The sequence below is a fragment of the Lithobates pipiens genome, unplaced genomic scaffold (assembly GCF_037356315.1).
Source record: "Lithobates pipiens isolate NorthernLeopardFrog02 unplaced genomic scaffold, aLitPip1_a1.2 Scaffold_51, whole genome shotgun sequence".
Lineage (NCBI taxonomy): Eukaryota > Metazoa > Chordata > Amphibia > Anura > Ranidae > Lithobates > Lithobates pipiens.
This window is the reverse complement of record NW_027507874.1, coordinates 3880656-3901772: the sequence shown is the minus strand read 5'-3', so window position 1 is coordinate 3901772 and position 21117 is coordinate 3880656. Positions and strand designations below refer to the sequence as shown.

Genomic DNA, 21117 nt, shown 5'->3' with positions numbered 1-21117 from the left:
TGTGGTAAAGTGGTGTCTTACAACATTTGGATTGCATATGGCGGCATCGCGCATGCACACTCCAGCGGGTAGCAAAATGTGATGGGTAGCCGAATGTGACATGACAAATCCCACTCTCTGCCCCCCCCCACCCCCCACTGCAGTCTGAATTCAGTGCTGTTATACACACAATGTCACCTCCTGTTCTCTGCTCCCCCCCTGCAGTCTGCATTCACCCCTTTTGTACACAGGATTTCATTTCCCAATCCAGCCATGTGCTCCTTTTCTCTGCTATCCACAGTGTGCATCACTGCTACCATTCAGACAGAATCTCACCTTCTGATCTGGTGCTTCCTGCCTCCAGTCCTCATTCTTTGCTCCCACGGCTCCCTGTCTACATTGTCTCCATTCTTGGCTCCCTCAGCTCCATGCCTCCATTCTCAGCTCCCTTGGCTCCCCATCTCCGTGGTCTCCATTCTGGGCTCACACGGCTCCCTGTCTTGATGCCTCCATTCTCAGCTCCCTGCCTCAATGCTCTGAATTCGGAACCCCTCCACCCTCTGAGCCGGAACTATAGAGAGGGCATCGAGTACCAATGTGCGCTGACAGTACTCACTGTCAGCGCACATTGGTAACACTGAAAACAACATTGGGCAGATATACATCCACCACAATGTTGAATCGCAGCGAAACCCCTTGGAACTTCTCACGGAACCCTAGTTGAGAAACACTGTCCTAGATTGTAAATTTCATGGCAAGTACAAATTGTGGGTTGCTTAGAGACTGCCCTGACCTCTCTACTTTCTTTACCCTAGTCTTCCCCTCAAGATTGACTCTGTAACTACCCTCTCAAACTGTATATCCTTTATGTGAGTGTCGGACAACTTAAAAGGACTCAGTTCTGCTCCTATAAAGGCCAAATGACCACCATTCTAGGCAATCCGGCTTTCCCCCAAGGAAAAGTGGTTGAGGGGGAGCCCTTCCCCTATCTCAATGGCATTGTGAGTTGACCAACTGGAGCCTCTCACTAATTTAGTTGTAGACCAACCCCTTAACCATGCCTCTAGCTCCCTTACCTTCAGCTGAAAGATCACGTCATCTCAACCAAATAGGAGACATTCATAGAGACTTCATGCCCTTTGAACCTCTCTGCCTTCAATCCCAGACCCCTACACACCTTATCCTCCGACTCTATGCCATTCTTTTGACACAGGAATACCCATATGCATAAACTCAGTATTGCAGTTAGGGTTAAGGAAAAAAATTTAGGATTCTGACACGCTAGTTTTTCCCTCCTATAAAAAATAATAGCCTCAGTGTTGGATAGCTGCTGGCGTTGCATGAATGAGAACGGTACTATGCTACAAACCTGGTGGTCCTGCCTTTTGATCTCATCCCTTCTGAATGCTAATCTCTACAATTCATGAACAGGGGAGAAGCGTTTGCATCTGATGAACTCCAGAAATTGCCCACCTCTCCATGCCCCTTGCATCAATTTCAAGTGCCAAGAAAGGCCTTCTTAGTTTCTTCCTTATAACTGCCAGAACAGTGATACCCAGATATTGGAGATCTAACCTTCGTCCTTCTATCAAAGCCACATGGCCATATTTAGGCAATGATGTCACCACTATCCTTGCCTCTTTCTTTATATAGCCTTTGACAGCTTGGGGAGCCATCACTCAGCTGGTGTCACCATTGAGGATGGGTCGTGTGCAGTAGGTTGTCAGGTTTTTTTTTCGGCAGGGAGGCAGCGGCAGGCATTGTAGTTGATAATGTTATTACAACCAGGGACATCTTTTAGGGATATTTATTTTTTAAAATAAAGGACTTGTTAAACATTTAAGTGTCTTTATTTCTAGGCTACAACCCTTTTTTTGTGAATGAGTAGGGGTACTATGTATCCCATACTTATCCACATGATGGGCAATATTTGGGGGCCCAGATTCAGATAAACTAACCGGCCACAGACCCCCACAGCCACTGGGCCAGGATTGTGGGAAAGAGGCCCCTTGTCCTCATCAACATGGCAAGGCAACCTCCCCATTTTGAGGACTTGTGTGGTTCAGGAGGGCATATGGCCAAGGCTGCATGCTCAGATTCAGGGTCTGGTATGGATTTTTAGGGGGCTTCGTGTATTTTTTGAGTGTGAGGTATTCTCTTAAAACCCACACCAGCTAAAAAGGATCTGGTATACATTTTTGAGGGAAATTTTTTCCATTCTTGCTAAAAGAAAAAAAGAGGGTGCTCTAGCCTAGCGCATTATCCAAAAGCTTTAATAAAATTAGGACAAAACCATAAAGATGTCTACTCACAAACATAGACATCAAACTCACTCTGCAAGTCACATGAATGGCCAATCTCTTACACAATGCTTAGACTACCCAGTCAAGGAAGGGGGTCCTAAATAGGACCCAGATGGCTGACATGTTTCAAAGGACCAACCTTCTTCTTCAGAGCCTAGGCTCCTTGGCCAGGCAGTCTAAGCATTGTGTGAGAGATCAGCCATGCATGTGGCTTGCAGAGGGAGTTTGACATCTATGTTCGTGAGTAGACATCTTTATGGTTTGATCTTAGTTTTATCAAATTACATTCATTGCCAGCTTCCTATTACACAGCACACAAAGAGCTGGCATAGACAGCTGTCAACATCATTTGCTGGCAATTTAAAACTTTTTTCCTTTGCAGATGTCAGTGCTAAAAAAAACAAAATCACTTTCTGAATGTGTGGTATATAAATCAAAAAATGCATTAATACATGTCCCTCAGCACAGTGCCATCCCCATGCTATTTTTGACACCCCCCTTGCATGGTAGCCAAAAAATGGGCATTTTTAATTTGAGAGATTTGGCTCCCATTGACCTAAATGAGGTGGAGTTTCAACAAACCCCTGCTGAATCATGCCCTATAACCTTGGCACCCCAGGTGTTTTGGAATTACATTTCCCATGATGCTCATGCACTCTGCAGGGTAGAAGAGCATCATGGGAAATGTAGTTCTAAAACATCTGGGGTGCCAAGGTTTGCCATCGCTGCCCTATAATATAGAAAATCTTCACTTTTTGTGTTCAGGTACAGTTGCTTGGTTGGCATGTAGATGCCATCTTAAATTCCTTCTGAGCCACTGACCTAGAATATTTTCAGACTGAGATAAGCAGCCTTGTTCTTTGTAGTTCCCTCTTGACAAGTGCCCTTCAAAAGACAGTACATGTGGCAACATTTGTAATGAAGGCAAATTAACTATTATGTAGTGTTGGAAGATTAGGAGTTTATTTGCAAATAACACATTTCCAGAACACTCAAAATTGAATAACCAGGTTACAGGAAAAGAACTGTGATATACTAATAATATTTTTCCTCTCTTCTACTACAAAAGGTTACATATGTCGCATCAGAGCTGGACCCATCCCAGAAGCCAGGTTGCCAGCTTTACTAAAAAAATTATAATAATACCGATGGCACCTTGGCATGGCTTCCACTATGGTTAATGGATGCACATCTAACTTGGATATTTATAAGTGTCAGTCCACCCAAAATTGATATTTAAGAAATGAGTGGATGGTCATGAGTTAAATTACACTGACGTTTCTCAGTATATATAGTGATAAGGAACTGGATGTACACCAGAAAATCTCAACTCCACCCACCAGTAGTTTCACTCATGCTGCAAGTGCTTTTCATTTGATATACAGTACAGAGAATGAAGCAGGAGAAGTGAGACTTGAGCCTATGGAGGAGTGAGCATTGCAGACGTTGGCTTGTCTTGGGAGTATCAGCCAGTGTAAACCGATGCTGGTTGAGCATCTTTACCCAAGCTGCTTCAGCCAGGGAGCACCAGCCAGAGGTGTGAAGGGACCTACAAACATTCCCCAATTCAATTTGCAATAGCCGTAGGTATTTTAAAACTCTTGCTATAACTGTGGCAAGTAGGAAGAGCCAAAAATTCAAAAACGTATTTCCACAAAAAAGTTTAACTGGAAACTCAAATTATCTAGCCAACACTGAAATATCAATAGTGTGTGGACTGGCCAATCAAACAATCGGAACATTTGCTGTATTTGGCATACTGGTTTCCGAACTTCCAGCAACACATCCACCCCTGGATGCGACAATTGCTACGGTGACAGTATACATACGATGAAGGCTAAAGATGCATCTACATGCAGTAATCAGGTACATGCAAGGGGCTTCCCATCTATATGGACCTTCTTGTGGGCCACATAACTGTCTTTCTGGGTAAAGCACTTCCCACACTCTGAACAAACAAATGGTTTTTCATCTACATGGAGCTTCTGGTGCGCCATATAGGCAGCTTTCTGAGTAAAGCACCTCCCGCATTCAGCGCATTTGAATGGCTTCTCGTCTGCATGGATCAGCTGATGCCTGACGAGGTAGACTTTGGCGCTGAAACATTTACCACACTCTGAACAGCCAAAAGGTTTCTCTCCCGTATGAATTCTTTGATGGACCACGCAACTGGCCTTCTGAGTGAAGCACTTGCCACAATGGTTGCAAACAAATGGTTTTTCACCGGTATGGACCCGTTGGTGAGCCACAAAAGAAGCCTTCTGAGTGAAGCATTTACCACACTCTGAACATTTAAAAGGTTTTTCATCTGTGTGAATTCTATAGTGTGCATTGTAGCTGGCCTTCTGTGTGAAGCATTTGCCACACTCAGAACATTTGTAGGGCTTGATATCGGTGTGAATCAACTGATGCCGTACCAAGTAGACCTTGGAGCTAAACCGCTTGCCACACTGGCAACACTCAAAAGGCTTTTCACCAGTATGAATTCGTTGGTGAACAATGCAGCTGGCCTTCTGGGTAAAGCATTTTCCACAGTGTGTACACACAAAAGGCTTTTCCCCCGTGTGAATTCGCTGGTGTGCCACGTAGCCAGCTTTCTGCGTAAAGCACTTGCCACACTCTGTGCACTCAAAGGGCTTCTGGCCTGTGTGGATAATCTGATGACGAACCAGGTAAATCTTGGAGGTGAAACATTTTCCACATTCTGGACAAAGAAACGGCTTCTGGTCGGTATGGATGCGCCGGTGGACTATGAGGTTAGAGGCACTGGTGAAACATTTTCCACACTGGGAACACACAAAAGGCTTTTCCCCAGTATGGGTCCTCTGGTGGGATGCAAAGCTTGCTTTCTGAGTGAAACATTTCCCACACACTGAACAGGCATAAGGCTTTTCTCCAGTGTGAATCCGTTGGTGTATTATTCGGTTGGCAGCGTTGGTGAAACATTTGCCACAATCAGAACAGGGAAAGGGTTTTTCTCCTGTGTGAGTCCGTTGGTGTTCATCAAAGCTTTTCTTCAGTCGGAAACATTTTCCGCACACCCCACATTCAAAAGGTCGTTCACCTGTGTGAATTCTCTGGTGTACGACACAGCTGGCCTTCTGTGTAAACCTCTTGCCGCACTGCGTACACACAAACGGCTTCTCCCCTGTGTGAATGCGCTCGTGAGCCAAGTAGCTTGCTTTCTGTGAAAAGCATTTGCCACACTGCGTGCACACAAAAGGCTTCTCACCAGTGTGAACCCGCTGGTGTGTAATAAAGCTAGCCTTCTGGGAAAAGCATTTGCCACACTCCGTGCACTCAAAGGGCTTCTCTCCTGTATGTATTCTATGGTGGGCCAGATAATTTGCCTTCTGGGCAAAGCCCCGTCCACATTCATGACACTTAAAAGGTTTGTCATCTGTGTGAATCCTTTGATGGGCCAAGTATCCTCCTTTCTGGGTGAAGCACTTGCCGCACTGCCCGCATTGAAACGGCTTTTCTCCACGATGAATGAGTTGGTGCCTCACCAGGTAGATCTTTGAGCTAAAACACTTGCCACACTCGGCACAACCATAGGGTTTTTCTCCGGTGTGAATTCTCTGATGGACAATGCAACTTGCTTTCTGGGCAAATTGCTTGCCACACTGTGAGCAGACAAAGGGCTTTTCCCCCGTGTGAATTCTCTGGTGGACAATACAGCTGGCTTTCTGCGCAAAACATTTCCCACAATGGGAGCAGACATAGGGTTTTTCCCCTGTGTGAATCCGCTCATGAGCCAGGTAGCTGGCTTTCTGCGTAAAACATTTTCCGCACAGCGTACACATATAGGGTTTTTCCCCTGTGTGGATTCGCTGATGAGTGAGGTAACTGGCTTTCTGGGTAAAACACTTTCCACACAAAGTACACAAGAAAGGCTTTTCACCGGTGTGGATCCGTTGGTGAGCCAGGAAGCTGGCCTTCTGCGCGAAACATTTACCGCACTCTTCACACTTGAAGGGTTTCTCATCATTGTGTATCCTCTGGTGCGCATTAAAGCTAGCCTTCTGCGTGAAGCATTTTCCACACTCAAAACAAGCAAAGGGTCGTTCACCGGTGTGGACCACTCTGTGTCTCACCAGGTAGATCTTCGAGCTAAAGCATTTGCCACAATCCGGACACTCAAAAGGTTTTTCACCTGTGTGAATTCGTTGGTGCACAATGCAGCTAGCCTTTTGAGAAAAAGGTTTGCCGCAGTGGGTGCAGACAAAGGGTTTTTCACCCGTGTGAATGCGCTGGTGGGCCAGGTAGCTAGCTTTCTGTGTGAAGCACCTGCCGCAGTGGGAACAGGCAAAGGGCTTTTCACCCGTGTGAACCAGTCGGTGCCGAACCAAATAGACCTTAGAGCTGAAGCATTTCCCACACTCAAAGCAAACAAAAGGCTTCTCGCCTGTGTGTATTCTCTGGTGGACTATACAGCTAGCTTTTTGAGTAAAGCGTTTGCCACACTGGAAGCAAACAAAAGGTTTTTCCCCGGTGTGAATCCTCTGGTGGGAAAGGAAACTAGCTTTTTGGGAAAAGCATTTGCCGCACTGAGAACAGACAAAAGGTTTCTCGCCTGTGTGAATTCGCTGATGAACCACCAAGTTGCCTGTGCTGCTGAAACATTTTCCACAATCAGAGCAAGGAAACGGCTTTTCGTTCTCATGGCTTCTTAAATGTCTGGTGAGATGGAGGCTCGTGATAAAGCACTTTCCACATTCGGAACAGACAAAGGGTTTCTGCTCTGTGTGAACTTTCCGGTGGACGACGAGGTCCGAGGCACTTGAAAAACATCTGTCACATTCGGCACAGGAAAACGTATTCTGCCCTTTGTGAAGTTTCTGATGTTTGATGAAACCTAACTTGGAGATAAAGACACTACCGCACACTGAGCAGACAAACTGTTTCTGTTTTTTACGGATATCTTCATCTTGGAAAAGGTCAGACTCGTAACTAAATGGATGCTCACCACCAAAACAGGACAAAAGGCTCTCGTGTTTGATAAAATTAGTGTTCACAGCAGACAAGTTCAAAGGTTTCTCTTCATGTATGGTTCTTTGGTTATAGTGAGATGATGAATATTCTGTCCAGGTATCGAGTCTTTGTGTTGTGACATGAAATGGGAAGATTCCATTCGGCTTCTCTAACTTTATTCGAAAGGGGGTGCCTGATGTCATACTTCTAGTAATCCTCGTGGTATAATAATCGGGGTGGACAAAACCATCTTCTGCAATCCAGTCTAGTGGGAGAACAGGCAAATCGCTAATATCTGAAAGGGTCATATTGAAGGCTTCATCTGTAAAAAAAAAAAAAAGACTATGTTACAAAGGGTAAGAGTGAAGAAGGCTGTCATTTATCACTTTCTCTGCTTCCTAAAAAAAAACTGTCACTTTAATAAAATTCCAAACTGAGAATTGTTAACAATTGCATAATGAATGTCACACCTCTGCCTCCATGTGACAACAGCGGGGCCATACTCAGAAGAAGTACCAGGATGTTCACAGATCAGCAGTGAGGTTCAACTTGATTATAAAGACGGATAGTCTAGAAGTATAGTCACTTGAGGGTCACTTACACGGTGGGTGAGTTTGGGATTTTGTTAAAGTTACAGGTTTGCCCTAAACTTTTGATGTAAACAGGAATTGTTTTATTAAATTCCACCAAGCCTGTTAAGCTCCCCACAACTGAATTTCTTTTTACATATTACCCTGGCAGATCTAAAAGATTAAATCAGACCTTGAACTAAAAAGCAAGGTCTGATTTCAGGCATATTACATAGTGTTTCATGCTTTTCAAACAGTAGAATTAAAGTTGTGAACAAAAAAAACACCTGTGAAAAAAAAAATGTATTTGCCTTATCGCTCGCACAGTGCAAGAGCATCATCTACCACAATTTTGAAACCTCAGTGTTCCCTGGATTCAACTGGAAGAATCATGGCATCACCCTTGCCTAGGAACCATGGGTGTAGGACGGGGGTAAAGTTTGTTCTCAAAATGTTTTTTACATGCTTTAATTCAGCTATTTAAGATGGGGAGGGACACTATATAATAAGGGGGCCTTTCTTTTGGGTGCAAGGTCAGCTTTAAACGAAACACTGTCATCACTGATGATCTAAATCGTGGAAGGAAATAGAAAACCTGAGCTGAAACCTGGTGTCCACCTTCATATCACTTTCTGCCTTCAGCTCTGAGTTATTTTAAGAAAGCTGCCAGCCCCATTACATGTTAGGCCCCATTCACACAGAGTGATTACTTGCATGTCCACCTAAGGTAAGTTCAGGGGGACACACCTGCATGCACACGGATATCCCATTGGAACACAGCGGCTGTGTCCATGCACCTGCATGTCCCAACAGACATTTATGGGACTGCTGGGGTTCTGTCAAAAGAGCCAACTCGTCAAAATATCCAACGACATCACTTCCGTTGACTCTCCAGCAGCAGTAATTGCAGATTTCAACAGAACATCGGCAGCATATACACTACGGTACACGATATAATGAGTGGACATTGTTAGTCCGCCCACTAGTAACCAACAACATGGCCACCTCCAAGGGAGCGACCACATTTATAACCCCTTAGCTGGTGTTCTATCAAAACAGCCAATTCGTTGGGTACCGTAGTGTATACCCTGTCGGTGTTCTGTGAAAACAGACAAGTTGTCCGAAATCTGCAATTACTGCTGCTGGAGAGTCACCAGAAATTACGTAATTGGAGATTTTGATGAGTTAGCTTATTTGACAGAACACCGGCACGGGGGAAGGACACAACACCTGTGCATCCCTGGGCCGGCAGAACACATCCCTGCATGGGGCATTCAAGTAATAGCTTAGCAGCCCTTACATTTCAAAAATGAAATTAAAGTGGAAATAAACCCTCCTATCCTTTACAGCCAGGGAAGCTGCCATTTTAGCTTCTGTTTAATCTGCAGTTGCCATGGTGCTGTACATGTGATCGGTTATGACACCAACCATTTGATAGCTTGACATTTTGGTTGAGAGCACAAGCAAATGTGACAGTTCTCATGCCTTGAATTTAAAGCGGAGTTCCACCCAAAAGTGGAACTTCCGCTTAATTGCTTCTTCGTTTCTGTTTTTGACAGGTCCCCCTCCCCACTTCCGGGAGACCGGGTCACGGGCCGGTCTCCCGGAAGTTCGGCCCCCTCCTCCTTCCTCCGCCGCCGGGCCAATCAGAAAGCACAGCGAGCTTCACGCATGTACAGTAGGGAACCGGGCGTGAAGCCGTAGTAAAAGTCAGCAGCTACAGTATTTGTAATTTTTTGTCCCAAGGTGGAACTCTGCTTTAAAGCAAAACTAAACCCATCAATTTAACTGCTTCCCAAAATAGTAACATTCAAGGTAATAGCATGAATGATAACTATCACAATTGCTTACAATCTTAACCAACCTGTCAAGCCATCAAATGTCTTGTGCCATAACTGATCACATGTGCAACATCATGGCAACTGCAGATCAAACAGAGGCTAAGATGGCAACTTCTTTGACCTTAAAGCAGAGGTCTCAAACTGGGCCCCCTCCAGCTGTTGCGAAACTACAAGTTCCATGAGGCATTGCACGGATGACAGTTACAAGCATGACACCCACAGGCAGAGGTATGATGGGACTTGTAATTTTGCAACAGCTTTTTGCTTAGCATTTTGCTTAGCAGTTTGAGACCCCTGCTTTAAAGTGGTTGTAAACCCTTACAACACACTTTGACCTACAGGTAAGCCTAGATTAAGGCTTACCTGTAGGTCCAAGAAATATCTCCTAAACCTACACGGTTTAGGAGATATTTACCGAAAGACAGGCACCGCTGTCTACGGCGCATGCGCCGTAGACAGCGGCGCGCGCGGGCGCACTGAGCGTGCCGCCGTCAACGCCGATATGCCACACGTGGCGGCTCCCGTGCGCATGTGCGGGAGTGACGTCATCATGGCTTCACCGAATGACAGCGGCGGAGCAGCGAGACCCCACCGAGAGGATGGATGCGCCAGACTACAGGGGACAGCGGTGACATCGCTGGCTCCTGTGTCAGGTAAGTGACACATAATGGACTACTATGCAAAGGGTTTAGTTCCTCCAATAGATTTAGCTGTGCTTTATTTCTTCACCCCAGGAAAACAAAGATAAGTGTCTACTTGCAATATTCTCCTTCTTCACAATATCAATTATGCAACTACATAGCTGTACTTTAAGTCACTGTCACAAGAGAGCAGCGTCCTACCACTAAACAGATAGGAGATTCATTTTCCATGCCAAGTGACTGACCTGCATTATAACTCTCCAGAATCATCTCCTTCTCAGACTGCCACATCTCATTCAAGTATGGCTCCTCTCCCCGCTCAATCATTGATACGACAGAAGGCTTTACACTGTCCCATCCTTACAGATACAAACAGAACAGATCAATGTTTGCATGAAGAAAATACTCAGTATACAGTATCTCACAAAAGTGAGTACACCCCTTTTGTAAATATTTTATTACATCTTTTCATGTGACAACACTGAAAAAATGACACTTTGCTACAATGTAAAGTAGTGAGTGTACAGCTTGTATAAAAGTGTAAATTTGCTGTCCCCTCAAAATAACTTGACACACAGCTATTAATGTCTAAACCGCTGGCAACATAAGTGAGTACACTCCTAAGTGAAAATGTCCAAACTGGGCCCAATTAGCCATTTTCCCTCCCCGGTGTCATGTGACTCGTTAGTGTTACAAGGTCTCAGGTGCGAATGGGGAGCAGGTGTGTTAAATTTGGTGTTATCGCTCTCACTCTCTCATACCGGTCACTGGAAGTTCAACATGGTATCTTATGGCAAAGAACTCTGAGGATCTGAAAAAAAGAATTGTTGCTCTACATAATCTGAAACTGAGCTGCAGCACGGTGGCCAACACTATAGAGTGGTTTAACAAGACAGGTTCCACTCGGAACAGGCCTCGCTATAGTCGACCAAAGAAGTTGAGTGCACATGCTCAGTATTATATCCAGAGGTTGTCTTTGGGAAATAGAGGTGTGAGTGCTGCCAGCATTGCTGCAGAGGATGAAGAGTTGGGGGGGTCAGCCTGTCAGTGCTCAGACCATACGCCACCCATCAAATTGGTCTGCATGGCTGTCATTCCAGAAGGAAGCCTCTTCTAAAGATGATGCACAAGAAAGCCCAGAAACAGTTTGCTGAAGACAAGCAGACTAAGGACATGGATTACTGGAACCATGTCCTGTGGTCTGATGAGACCAAGATAAACTTATTTGGTTCAGATGGTTTCAAGCGTGTGAGGAGTACAAAGACAAGTGTGTCTTGCCTACAGTCAAGCATGGTGGTGGGAGTGTCATGGTCTGGGGCTGCATGAGTGCTCCTGGCACTGGGGAGCTACAGTTCATTGAGGGAACCATGAAGGTCAACATGTACTGTGACATACTGGAGCAAAGCCTTCCCCTGTGGAATTGCTCCGTCTGTAGTCACACGCACCAAGATGTCACTCTGAAGCTGGCCTCAATGCTGCGGAATCTGGATCTCTAATGATGGTAGTGATATCTCGCTGCCTCAACTACAGAGGGAGCGCGATTCCATAGAGGCAAAACAGGTAACCTCTTTGTGATCCTGTTACTGTTGCTTTAGCTAAACTGTGTCCCCAGCCTCAGCCTTAAGCAACTTGCACCAATTTTGTAGGACAGTCCTTGAGAGACTCTAGATCTACCCGGCTGACTTTCAGGCTTATATCCATGAGTGCCGCGTGCGTTTAAGTTATCTTCCATCTACAGATATAATTTCATTCTCAGCAGCCTGGACCTCTAAACCCTTGTACACACGGTCGGACGTTCCAACGGAAAATGTCCGATCGGACCGTGTTGTCGGATAATCCGACTGTGTGTGGGCTCCATCGGACTGTTTCAGTCGGAATATCTGATGGACAAAGTTTTAGAGCTGGGCTATAAAACTTTCCGACAACATGATCCGATCGGACTTTGTCCGATTGTGTGTAGAGAATTCCAATCGGACAAAGTGCCACGCATGCTCAGATCAAATTCCCAGACCAAAGCTATTGGCTACTAGCCTGAACGTAGTCCCGTTGTAACAAAATAACGTCATCACGTTACGAATGTGTGTATGCAACACAAGTTTCGGACAAAATCCGTGGGACAAAATCCGATGGATTTTGTTGTCGGAATGTCCGACCGTGTGTACAAGGGCTAAATGTTAAAGTGTATGTCGGCCAAACTTATTTTTCTTAGTTTTGGAAAGGTAGGAGAGGAGTTCGATTTTTAATAGAGTGCTGTACCCAAAACAGGAGAGAATTAAAAATCCAGAGAACTAAGAGGCAGCTCTATTGTGAGTCCAGCAAATCTTTATTGTACATGACAGACAGTCACAAAAAAAACAAAAAATAAAAAACAATGTGTTTTGGGGTCCTAACACCCCCCCCCCCCTTCTTCCTTTCAGGGCTTAGATTCTGAGAATAACTAGGGAAATTGCTGGACAGCAGATTGTGCTCATTCATGACTAGTGCTTATTCTGGTCACTGGTCAGACAGCTTTTTTTCTTTTTCTATTCTCCCTATCTACTGTAAGTACCGTATATACTCGAGTATAAGCCGAGATTTTCAGCCTCTTTTTTGAGGCTGAAAGTGCCCCCTCGGCTTATACTCGAGTCACCGCTGTCTGACTGCTCGATCAGCGTATCGAGCAGACAGACGGCGGACATTAAAATTCAAAAGCCGCGCCTCCTTCTCCGCCTCTGCCTGTGATAGGCGGAACACTGAATTTCCCAGCAGTCAGTGTTCCGCCTATCACGGACATCCGCTCATTCTCATACTACGGACGAGTATGAGAGGATGTCCGTGATAGGCGGAACACAGGCTGCTGGGAAATTGAGTGTTCCGCCTATCACAGGCGGAGGCGGAGGCGCGGCTTTTGAATTGTAGAATGGCCGCCGAGAAGAGCGGCGATCCTGGAGCGGCGATCCATCGGCACGACACGGGACGGAGGAGGCACGGGACGGAGGAGGCACGGCACGGGACGGAGGAGGCACGGGACGGAGGAGGCTCGGGACGACGGCGGCTCGGGACGGAGGCTTGGGACACAGGTAGGCTGGACACACACACAAGGCTGCACGGACACACACACACACACACACACACACACACACACACACACAGGGATGGATGGATGGATACACACACACACACACACACACACACAGGGATGGATGGATGGATGAATACACACACACACACACACACAGGGATGGATGGATGGATGGATGGATACACACACAGGGATGGATGGACGGACACACACACAGGGATGGATGGATGGATGGATGGATGGATGGACACACACACAGGGATGGATGGACGGACACACACACAGGGATGGACGGACACACAGGGATGGACAGCCATGTCTCACCCTCGGCTTATACACGAGTCAATACGTTTTCCAGTTTTTTGGGGGTAAATTGGGGGCCTCGGCTTATATTCGGGTCGGCCTATACTCGAGTATATACGGTACCTAAGCCAGCTTTTCCTACCCTTAAAATAATTTTGTGGTCTCAGGGGACCCTTGCTAAATCGAATTTATAGGAAAATTACATTGGTGGTCAGGAGAAAAGCAACCCTTACAATGGTTGGGATAGGTTCTGGGACATGTGACTGATGTTTCCAGGGTTGGGATAGGTTCCGGGACACATATTACTGCAGTGGGGTAGGTTTGAGACACATATTGCATTGCATCTACTGTTAGCCCTTGTACACACGGTCGGAGATTCTGTCGGAATGTGTCCAATCGGAGCGTTTTGTCGGATGTGTGGTCTGCATCAGACTGTTTCCGTCGGAATATCCGTCGGACCAACTTTTCCAACTTGCCGGAAATATTTTCCGACAAAATGCTCCGATCGGACATACTCCGATCATGTGTAGAGAATTCCGATCGGACAAAGTGTCACGCATGCTCAGATCAAATTCCTACATCAAAGCTATTGGCTACTAGCCTGAACATAGTCCCCTCGTAACGAAATAACGTCATCACGTCGGATTTTCCGACAACTTCGTCCGACCGTGTGTATACAACAGTTTCGGACAAAATCCGTCTGACAAAATCCGACGGACAAAATCCGACGGATTTGGTTGTTGGAATCTCGACCGTGTGTACAAGGGCTAAGAGTGGCAAGAATTTGGAATTCCCTGGCACAGGCAGTGGTTTCAGCAGGGGGCATCGATAGTTTCAAAAAACGATTCAATAAGCACCTCCTGAACGACCACAACATACAGGTATATACAATGTAATACTGACATAAAATCCCAGTTGATGGACTTTTTTCAACTCACCTACTATGTAACTATATTACTTGAGGGGTAAAGGTTCTGGGGCATATAAATCTGGGGGGGGGGGGATATATTCTGGAACATATGTATATTATTGTAGTGGGATAGGTTTGAGACATGTATTACTTTAAGCGTAAGCCACCTCTCACACCACAGCGCCGCTAAAATAGCACTTAAAGCAGGGTTCCACCGCCGTTTTTTTTTTTTTTTTGCTGGGGGAAATGCCAAGGAGTACAATTTAGAATTGTTTCACTTACTTTTTCAGTTTTAAAACTCTCATGCTGCCGTTTTTCCTGATTCAGAAGACTTTATAAAATCTTCTCATGACGTTTTCCATCTGGCCTGTGGGCATGTGAAGCCCACAGGCAATTTTCTTCCGGGACACTGTGCTGCTGATGTCCCAGCATGCACCGCCCGTTCAAGCGCCGATCTCGCGCATGCGCAGATAAAACAACTCGAGCACTGACAACAACTCATGATGTCACTTCCTTTTTCTGCCTAGCGTGAGAACTCCCTCCTGGGCGCCGCACAGACTCCTGGGAAATTGAAAAAATGATCCCAGGAGACAGTGTGGCCAAGAGGAAGTGCAGACCTGCCGCTTAAACCCCACCCATATCCGCAGCTGCACCGCCCCTATCCGGAGACTCCAGGACCAGGAAATTCAAAAATAAACAAAGACATAAGATGCCAGCAGCAAGGTAATGGGGATATCATGCAATTAGACCATAATAAAATCCTAAGGGCATAGCAGTTGTAATTCTGGTGGAGCTCCGCTTTAAACTTTCATCCCAGAGGAAGCCCTAAAATAATTTCTAGGTCTCAGGGTACCTTTACTAAATCCAATTTATCAGGGGTCAAATGGGAAAATGCCCCTTACATTGGTGGTCAGGAGAAATGCAACCCTTACAATGGTGCTAAGATACTGTAGGTAACCTTAAAGAGAGATAAAAAAAAAAAATCATTAGTGTCTTGTGTCTGGCTCTGCCTAGTGGCGTTGACCCTGAAACTATGCAGGCACCCTCAAATGGGAGGTCAATCAGCTATAGGTCAAAGAACCCCAAAGCAACCTCTTAAGGAACCCTATGGTTCAATGGAACCCTAGGTGAGAATGGCTTACCTGAGCCATTAAAGCTGAACTCCAGATTTTGATTTACTTTGCATAGTTTGTTTGGGCCAAGCTGGCCCAAATGGACTATGTCCCTCACTAACATGTGCGGCCACTGTATGTGTTGTATAAACTGTATGTAGCTGGAGCTACATACAAAATACCACACTGTGTTCCGGATGCGTGCCGAGACCTTCCTGTCTCATACCTGAAAGGCAGTAGAGTCTATCTGATCACTCAGCCATTCAGAGAAAGTAATGTATTCTTACAATGAATACAAAGCTTCCTCTGATTGGCTGAGTCAGAGGTTGTGACATCATCAGCCTGCCTCTCTGACTCAGCCAATCTGAATTTGTGTTCATTACTAGAATACATTGCTTTCTCTGAATGGCTGAGCGGCGATCAGATAGACTCTACTGTGTTCTGGATATGAGACAGGAAGCCTCAGCTACATACATTTTGTGCAGCGCATTAAAAAGACTCACGTTAGTGAGGGACCTAGAGGGACTGGACTTTTCGACGGACTGGGTCCGGCGGACTGGAATCAATCGGACAATTTGATGGTGTTTGGGCTCCAGCTGATTTTTTCTTCCCTAGAAATAAAACTTGCTTAAAATCTTTCCGACGGACTCGAGTGCAGTCAAAAAATCCGGTCGTCTGTGTGCTAGTCCGACGGACTAAAACGGACGCTAGGGCAGCTATGGGCTACGAACTTCCTTATTCTACATCATCACGTTCGAATCCGTCGGACATTTGGTGTGATCGTGTGTGGCCAAGTCCGTCCGTTTGGACCTCAGCTGCAAAGTCCGTCGGATTGTCCGTCGGGCCAAGTCCGTCGAAAAAAGTCCGGTCGTGTGTAGGCGGCATTACAGGTGACGTTAGAGGGAGATATAAGAGCTGTTACCTAGTACTTAATATAAAATGGATAAAAGGGTTTCTGTGGCACATTACTGGGAAAAGAGAAATTGTCATGCATTACTGGTGTACGATGGACTTTTTACTAGATATTACTAAAGTCAGAGGAGTTTTATGCCAAATATTACTGGAGTCTAAGCCACATATCACTGCATTAGAAGGGCCTCTACCATCGGCATGGGGCACACTCTGTGTTATCTTATTACTTGGAGTATGAGTGATTTTATGCAGCCTATCATTGGGCATGGTTCTGTGCTACATATTACTGGGTTAAGGTTTTTTTTGCATAATAAAAATGAAGTGGTCAGGTTTAACCACATATTATTTAAGTGAGAGGGCCTTTGTGCCACATACAGTATTACTGGGATGGGATAGATTCTGGGGCACATCAAACTGTGATGGGGCAGGTTCCAGGATAAATATTACTGGGGTGGAATAGGCTCTGGAAAGATATTACTGGGATGGGACAGTTTTTGGGAACATTTTACTGGGGTTTGTTCTCGGGTACACATATTACTATGGTGGAGCAGGTTCTAAGGCACAAATTACTGAGGTGGGGCAGGTTCTGGGGCACATGTAAAAGTTTGCATGTTCTCCCCGTGCCTGCGTGGGTTTCCTCCCACATTCTAAAGACATATTGGTAGGTTAATCCAATCCTGTCTAAATTGGTCCTAGTATACGTATGTATGAATGTGTGTTAGGAACCTTAGGTTGTAAGCTCCTTGAGGGTAGGGACTGATCTGAATGTACAATGTATATGTAAAGCACTGCGTAAATTGATGGTGCTATATAAGTACGAGAAATAAATAAATATAACTGGTGTGGGATAGGTTCTGGGACACATAATAGTTGGGTGGGATAGATTCTGTGGCACAAATTTCTGTGGTGGAACAAATTGCCCTCTGGAATATCTGGTCTGTAAGCTTACCTCTGCCCATGACCTTTTCATCTCCAACTCCCTTAACCTAACTGCTGTTTGTGAAATCTGGTTCAGGAATCCTACTCTGTGTCTCCAAGCGCTCTCTAAGCCCTTGTACACACGGTCGGACATTCCGACAACAAAATCCGTCAGATTTTGTCCGAAACCGGTGTTGCATACACATGGTCGGACAAAGTTGTCGGAAAATCTGATCGTTCAGAACATGATGACGTTATTTCGTTACAACGGGACTACGTTCAGGCTAGTAACCAATAGCTTTGGTCTAGGAATTTGATCTGAGCATGCGTGGCACTTTCTCCGATCGGAATTCTCTACACACAATCGGACAAAGTCCGATCGGATCATGTTGTCGGAAAGTTTTATAGCCCAGCTCTAAAACTTTGTCCGTCGGATAGTCAGACGGAAACAGTCCGATGGAACCCACACACAGTCGGATTATCTTTTCCGTCGGAACGTCCGACCGTGTGTACAAGGGCTTACATGGTGGCCTCCACGGGACTTACTTACCCAGACCCAGTCGATGAAAAGGAGGGGGTATGCCTCCTCCCCACAAAGCAGTTTTCAAGTTTTTCCTACATCTCCATCTCTTTCCCTCTCCTCTTTTTAAGATCAAGGTATTCATCTTTTTTCTCCAGTTTATTTGAAAATTGCTGTGCTTTATCGGCCTCCTGAACTGGTATCATGCTTCCTTGATTACTTATCTACCTAGTTACCCTACATTCTATTCTTTGAAACACATACTATCATATCTGGTGACTTTAACATCCATGTTACTTATACCACCACAGCTACCTCTCGGCTTCTCAACCTAACCTCACCCTTTGACCTAACACAATGGGCGCACACTGCTACAGTATTTGCTCTGATAGCAAGAACTCCTGACCTTGCATAATCTCACCTCTGCTCTCCTTGCTACCTCTGATAAACTTCCTTTTCCTCTCTATGAGCACACACTTATTAGTTTCTTGTTCACCCTCTCTTCAACCCCCTATTATTTTAACCAGCAGTTACCTGTAGAAACCTTTGCCACTTTAACCCTTCTCTTTTCTATTCTGCTTCTGACTAACTCTACAACAAAATCTTGCACATCTTCATTCTATCTTCAACTATGTATCTCTTCAACCTGCAAACAGTTACCTGTAGCACCTTTTGCTACTTTTACCTTACCTGCTCTATTCAACTACTGACTACCTCTACAACAACACCCCTTTCCTGTCATGGCCACTACTGTCTACAACAGCTCACTCTCTTCATCCCTGGACACACTTGCTCACCTCTCACTACACACAAAATTAGGCAATGACAACAACAACCTTGGCAAACAGGTGACCCCAGAACTCTGACATAGCTGTACTCTTGAACAGGTGTGGCATAAAACTAGGTCCCTGCAAGATTATGCCCTGTATTAAGCTGCCCTCTTAAAATATAATATAAATCCTTCCTGAATGTTGCCAACAGACCTCTAACATCCTCTCATCCAGTTCTTGTTAACTATTTTCTAACTTTAACTCTCTACTTCATCCACCACTGCAACCACCCACTTAATCATTTATTGCCCAGGATATCGCCAATCCCTTCAAAAACAAGATACTGTAGATGCAATTAGATCTCCACTGTCCGGTTATTTTCCCCAAATAACATACCGTGTCTAAAAACACATTCAATAGTTTCCTCATATGACCCTGTAATTACAGAGGAGGTTGCTAAACCACCATACATAAAAAAACCATCACTGGACCCCACCAGTCTGAACAACCTAAGACCCTTCTCAGTGCTCCTGTTTACTTCCAAACTTCTACAACATCTAGTTTACAACCATCCAAGCTGCTAACTTACTAATAACAATCTTTTTGACCCCTAAGAGTTTGGCTTTAGCCTGTAACACTCCACGGAAACTGTCCTCCTTAAACTTACTAACAACTTACGAACTGCTAAAATCAATGGCCACTGCTCAGTACTCTAAATTTTAGACCTTTCTGCTGCCTTTGACACAGTCGACTATCCACTCCACCTCTAAAAAACTCCAGTACTCCAGTTCCTCCAACTATGGTTGGTCTTCAAGACTCTGCTTTCTTTGGTTTTACTCCTAAGCACTCCTTCAATGTACCCTAAAACTCTCTCTCCTCTTTCCTTTCCCCTAGGAGTCTCTCTAGGCTCTGTCTTCAGACCCCTTCTATTCTCTATCTACACCACCTCTCTAGGTCAGTTGCTAACCTTGCATGGCTTCAGCTTAAAGTGGTTGTAAACCCTTACAACACACTTTGACCTACAGGTAAGCCTAGATTAAGGCTTACCTGTAGGTCCAAGAAATATCTCCTAAACCGCGCGGGAGTGACGTCATTGCGGGTTCACCGAATGACAGCGGCGGAGCAGCGAGACCCACCGAGAAGATGGATGCGCCGGACTACAGGGGACAGCGGTGACATCGCTGGCTCCTGTGTCAGGTAAGTGACACATAATGGACTACTATGCGATGCATAGTAGTCCATTATGCTTTACCTTTGCAGGGAATGAAAGAGGAAGTAAACTCAACAGGGTTTACTTCCTCTTTAAATCTTTATTCTCTCTGCACATCACTAATTTACTAACTGACTTATCAGTAATGGATGTCACGCAACTTTCTAAAACGAAAGTTTTAAAAAACTGAAATAATATATTTATTTGCCCTATGTCCCTTCCCCAAACATTTCCATCAAGATCAATAGCATAACCACCCTTCCCCTTCCCCCATGCCAGGGTACTAGGTGTAATCCTAAACTCTGAACTCCCCTTTTAGCCCCACAGCCAACCACTGTTTAAATCTTGTTACCTTCACCTCTGTAACATTTCTAAAATTTGTATCTTCTTAACCAATGTCACCACTAAGCTATTAATTCACTCGCTTATCTCTCACCTTGACTATTGCAACTCTAACCTCTACACAGGCTAGTCCCACTTCTATCATGAATGCTGATGCCAGACTCATCCACCTTGCCAAACACTTAGTGTCTGCCACCTCTATCTGCCAATCCCTCCACTGGCTTCCAATCAGCCAGAAAATAAATGTAAAAATGCTAACAATAAGTCATCCACAACTCTGTTCCCAGATACACAATCAACCTTGTCTCAAAATATCACCCAAAAGATATTCTTCAGAAATATGCTAAGGCAAGTTTGTTGGTGATTTAGAAGACTGCCCTGATCCCTAGTAATAGTATCCAGTGAACCAACCCTCTATATGGGACTATAAAGGGCATAGGAGTACACATAAATTATTTTACAAACAATAACAAACTTTATTCATATGAATACAAAATGAAAGAGTAAAAGCAAAGCCACGTATTTGTGCTTTTACTCTTTTATATTGTATTCATATAAATACATTTTTTTTTAATATTTGTAAAATACTTTTTGTGTACTCCAATGTTTGTTATGGTCCCATATAGAGTGTTGGTTCACTGGATAAAAGATATTCTTCATTTCTCCCAAGACCTCCTGCACTTTAGTTCTCTCATCCCCTCCTCTCAGGACTTCTCGGGAGACTCTTGTACCCTCTGGAGCTCCCTACCTCA

The 21117-nt window shown here is 45.0% G+C and overlaps 2 protein-coding genes across 8 annotated transcripts in view; one reads left to right on the top strand and one right to left on the bottom strand.

The window, feature by feature from the left end:
- LOC143957207 (uncharacterized) overlaps nt 1-21117 on the top strand; it is a 441673-nt gene that overhangs the window by 124189 nt on the left and 296367 nt on the right. The gene's annotated exons all lie outside the window — the stretch shown is intronic.
- Nucleotides 3219-21117, bottom strand: part of LOC143957099 (uncharacterized) — a 59572-nt gene continuing 41673 nt past the window's right edge. For 6 of the 7 annotated variants that reach the window (XM_077467239.1, XM_077467240.1, XM_077467238.1 and 3 more), the window contains 2 exons: nt 10553-10666; nt 3219-7578 (listed from right to left, as the gene is read on the bottom strand). In XM_077467239.1, the coding sequence (XP_077323365.1) occupies nt 4145-7578; nt 10553-10666 (3548 nt within the window). In that variant the 3' untranslated portion in view covers nt 3219-4144. The remainder of the gene's footprint in view (nt 7579-10552; nt 10667-21117) is intronic. The other variant, XM_077467241.1, reaches the window with a different exon arrangement.